This window comes from Glycine soja, chromosome 16 (assembly GCF_004193775.1).
Source record: "Glycine soja cultivar W05 chromosome 16, ASM419377v2, whole genome shotgun sequence".
Classification (NCBI taxonomy): Eukaryota; Viridiplantae; Streptophyta; class Magnoliopsida; order Fabales; family Fabaceae; genus Glycine; species Glycine soja.
In genome coordinates, this window is record NC_041017.1 from 21963773 (window position 1) to 21968510 (window position 4738).

General features: G+C 29.9%; 1 protein-coding gene across 1 annotated transcript; it reads right to left on the bottom strand.

The window, feature by feature from the left end:
• Positions 1-2965: 2965 nt before the first annotated feature.
• LOC114390413 (NDR1/HIN1-like protein 12) lies at positions 2966-4493 on the bottom strand. The gene has a single exon (XM_028351143.1). The coding sequence runs from the start codon at positions 4052-4054 to the stop codon at positions 3431-3433; it is 624 nt and encodes a 207-aa protein (XP_028206944.1). The 5' UTR covers positions 4055-4493; the 3' UTR covers positions 2966-3430.
• Positions 4494-4738: the final 245 nt, after the last annotated feature.

The window sequence follows — 4738 nt, forward strand, 5'->3', positions numbered from 1 at the left end:
CAGGAAAATCCATCCTGAGCTTCACCATTTTGCGAGTGAGGCACTGGTGATATGGATCGCAGGGATCTTTTTGGCAATTAATACTCCAGATATCGTCACAAATTCAATAACATCGGTATCCACCAAAGCAGATGAGAATAGTGTGCGCGTAGTAGCTAATGTGGCATGACCACAAAGTTTAACCTGCAGAAGGTGGTTCAAGTTAATGTTAGATAAGTGATTTAATATCATGGACCTCAAAGATCCAATTTTATCTAATAAGTCAAGATTTTTAATGTTGGGTTCTAACTCAACTTTAAGAAAACTTATAAGGTGAAGTTTACAAAACTAAACATATGTTAGTTGTTTGATAAAGGTCTAATAACAAGTGTGCTAATAAATCCAACAAGATTAATTAGGATAGATTTTGATATCATCATAAAATTTTAATTTGAAACTATCTCAACCTCAAAATTATCATAATGGGTATTTTTAAAAAAATAAGAAAATAGGTAAATCATACTTTCATTTACAATAAAATTGTATATCAAAACACGATTATACTTTTTATTTTATTAAAATATATTTTTTTAAAAATTAAAATCATATTTTAACCTGATTTAATTTTTTATTATTAAATATTGAAATCGTATATCAATATACGATTTCAATTTTTTTAAAATAACTAAAAAATGTTGAAATCATGTGGGTATATGATTTCAAATTTAAAAAATTGAAATTATGTCTTAAAATACAATTTTAATATAAAAAATCTTCTTTAACATCGTGCTTTAAAGTATGATTTTTTCAAGTTCTTGTAGTATATGATTTTTTAATGTTATATTCTTATAAATATTATGAATATATATCTATTTAATCTTCAACCTTACTTAAATTTAAATGTATGTCAAACATTAAAATTGCGCTAATCAAGCGACCCGTGCATATATGCACGGGTTGGAGACTAGTTTCCATATAAAAAGGAAGACCAAAACCCAACATATGTGTGGATAGTTTTAAACTAATTCCACAACTTCAAAATATGAATATCTTGTTAATGTGTAAATTATGACTTATACAATATTGAATGACATTAATTATTCATTTTAAAGTTAATGTTCATGTCTAGATTATAGTTTCTACACATTATTTTGGCTTCCAAAACCATGTCATGTATTCACATTGTTATGAACTTCAAGAATCATTATATTTTATTATATATAAATTAGGTAAATATGTTTTAGGTTCCTTTCAATTGACTAATGTTTGAATTTGATCCCTCTAAAAAAATTTATTATTATTTTCATCCCTGTAATTTTAAAACATTTTTTTTCATACTTTTAAATTTGAAATGTATCACTTGTGTCCTTTAAATATTTTAGATAGTGCTCTATACAAGGATAAAAATAATTTAAATAAAAAAATACATTTCAAAATTAAAAGAACTAAAATAATATGAAATTTTTTAAAAGAACCAAATTTAAACATTAACAATTTTAAAGAACCTACAATATAATTGACATGATATACATATCCCCGGAAGTAACATTCTAATTTCTTGGTTGGTTTTCTTTTCCTCTTCTTGTTTTTTTTTTTCCATATTACATTGTCATGTCTGCAATTTTTTAGAATTTCGCCCCATAACCTTACCTTTTTAATGCATAGAATAACCCCCTTACAGAGTACACTTTTTTCACATTGATGGTCATTAGTTTCATCTTTCATATGAGCTTATTTAAATGAATGTATTTTTCTCACTATTTATCCAGAAAAAAAATAATCACTTAAATATATTTTTTATTTCTAATAAATATTTAATTTTTATGTTTATTTTTTAATAAATTTTTATTTTTTTGAGTCTCTAATAAAATAATATATTTATTTTTTATCTTGATATTTTGTTTTAGTCCTTGATAAATTAAAAAATTATATTTTTTTCTTAATAAATTAATTTTTTTATTATAATCTATATTAATAAAAAATGAAAAATATTTATCATTAAACAAGTAAAAAATTTATTAATTTATTATGAACTAAAAATAAATTTTAAAAATAAAAAATAAAATTATTATTTTATTAGAAACTCATCATAAAATAAAAATTTATTAAAAAATAAATATAAAATTAAATATTTATTGAAAATAAAAACATATTTAAACTTCAAATAATTAACTCTCTATTATCGGTGGGAGTCAAAGCACATTAAACTAACTTAAGATAGCACATTATTTTATTCAATTAAGGCCTATGAACCTCTACTAAAAAGAATGTATTACTCTTTATTGCTTTTTGGATCATTATGCACTAGTTATTGGACATTCTGGTAGCTTCAAACTGGTTCTACTTGCTCAAGATAAAGTTTCCTTGGGATATGACCCAGATGACACTAGGACAGTTTGTTTACACACAAATTATATTATATAAAACGAAAAAGGTAATACCATACAAGCACATACACAAACTTAACAACTAAGATAGCTTCAAAAGAAGAAAAAAAAAAACATAGTGCCAATTCCGTAAAACATGCAAGTTTCGAGAGAAAAACTTCGTTAGAAAGGTGCAAAAAGAAGCCCAGGCGTAAAATACATAACAACTTTTCAGTTGTAGGAATGTCTGGCTTTTTCTAGGTTCTTCCATTCTCTTTGTGGGTGATAATTTGAATTTCCATACAGCTTCAATATCTCGCATTGTGCAGTTTTGCAAATTATCTCTACTTTCCCATTCTCTGTCAGGGAAGAACCATTAAACTGAACAAAAAATTGTTTTTTTTTTTAATATTTCCTCTTTCACTTTAAATGCCGATAAATAAAATCAGTAAAAGCAAAACATGGGGTTGCAGCAAAACAAAGTAAATTTGACAAACATGCTCTATACACAGATGATTAATTCTGTCAACTACCAATAGTGCTATATGTTTACTAAAAGAGTATCATCATAGATGCATGCTGAGTTATCAAGCAACATTAAAACATCTCCTGCAAAAACAGACTCAAAAATATTCTGAGTTTTATTACCTGAAAATCTACATTAGTTAAGAAAGTGACACAAATATGAAAAGAACTACAGAGGGAAGAAGAGGTGGAGAAAATATATGTGCAAGGCCTCGCCAAAATGGAAAAAACAATCTAAAAGATAAACCAGAAGATAACCTATTCTATGATAAACTAAGAGATATAATATCTGCATCAGACAGAAATCTAAGCAATTATCTCGGACACTCTTTTTCTAACATTATCTCTATGGTTGACTGAAATTTATTAAAAATAATAAATTTTGGTGTATTTTACTTCTAAATTAAGATAGAGAATCATTAAACCAGAAGTATGACTCACCAAAATTGATTATTTCCAATGAATTTCAGCCAATAATAGAATGAGTGTTAGAAAGGAAGTGTCAGCAAGTGTGTCCTTAATTAACATTCTTCTTACGAGAATTATTACTTTCAACACAATCAGTGTGATTTGGAGGTGCACCGCGAGGGAATGTAAGTCCCATTCACGGGGCGAAACTTGAGGTCACAATCAAGATGGCACAAGAACTTCACAGACCCTAAAGGCCCTACCCTCCACTGTGTCCTTGCAGCCCCTTTGAAGTCAAACTCAATTTCATTCCTCTTCCAAGCATCATTCACTTCCTCCATTTGATCAGGAGTCAAGGGTATAGAAGAAGATTGGACAACATAGCTGAGGTCCTTTGAGCTGTTCTTTGGCACCTCAAAAGGGTCAGCAACAAGCACAGCAATGTCTTGGCCCTGGTAGCTGATGTTGAAGGTGATCGCGGAGAAGGATGCATGAGCCTTGGCATTCCCATTCTTCGCAGTCACGACGATGGTGAGTTGGGTTTGGAGCAAACCAGCATAGTCATTTCTGAGAAGATCTAAATGTGCATTGGTGACACTGATCACAGGCACTCTAGGGTGTATCACTATGTAACCAATGAACACTACAATGCCTACAACTACCACTGCTACTGCTATGATGGTGCAGATAATCGCCACTAGCCACACCAAGGGGTTGGTGCGACCATTTGCACCCATCACAAGTTTTCGCTTGAATTTCGGCATTGTGGTGGCCATTGAGAAAGAGAAACAGCATGAACAAATTAAACACAAAGGACTAAAACATGCTTCTTTGTTCACTTGCTAATTTTATGGTATGGGAATTTGGTGGAAAGAGTTCTTGAGAAGCTTGTGCAGTGAGAGGGAACTGAATGGATTGAATGAAGGTTTGGTATCTTCCTTTCCTCTCTTTAAAGCATAAGATCTAGTGCATATTTATTTTGTTATATATGGCATAAGCTTCTCAACAACTACGAATCTTCTTGGCCGTTATTTTGTTTTGGATAAAGGTAAAATACCAAACTTGCAGGGCTAAATCCTACCCTGTTCCTTCTTTGTACTGTGTACAGAGAAAATTCTGTCCTTTGTTTGTGCAGGTTCTAACTTGCATCAATTTGACATAACACACGTGTGGATCTCATTTGCATCAATGTGCATCAAGTTTAATAAAAGTATTTCCAGGAATGATTGATTCTCAGCATGTAAAATACACACAATTTTGTTGTTTCACATTTATTCTTTCACTTTTATTTTTTAATTAAATAAAATTTATTTTTTCTCTTAAAGTAAGTTTTTTATTTTCCGAGAATTATAGGTAGGTTGGAAAACTTCTCCCATGGTGAAGCAGGCTATTGTGGGAGAGCCAATTAAGTCCCCCCAACCTGTGGAAAAGTTATTTTGGGTGTAGAATGTGTAGGACCG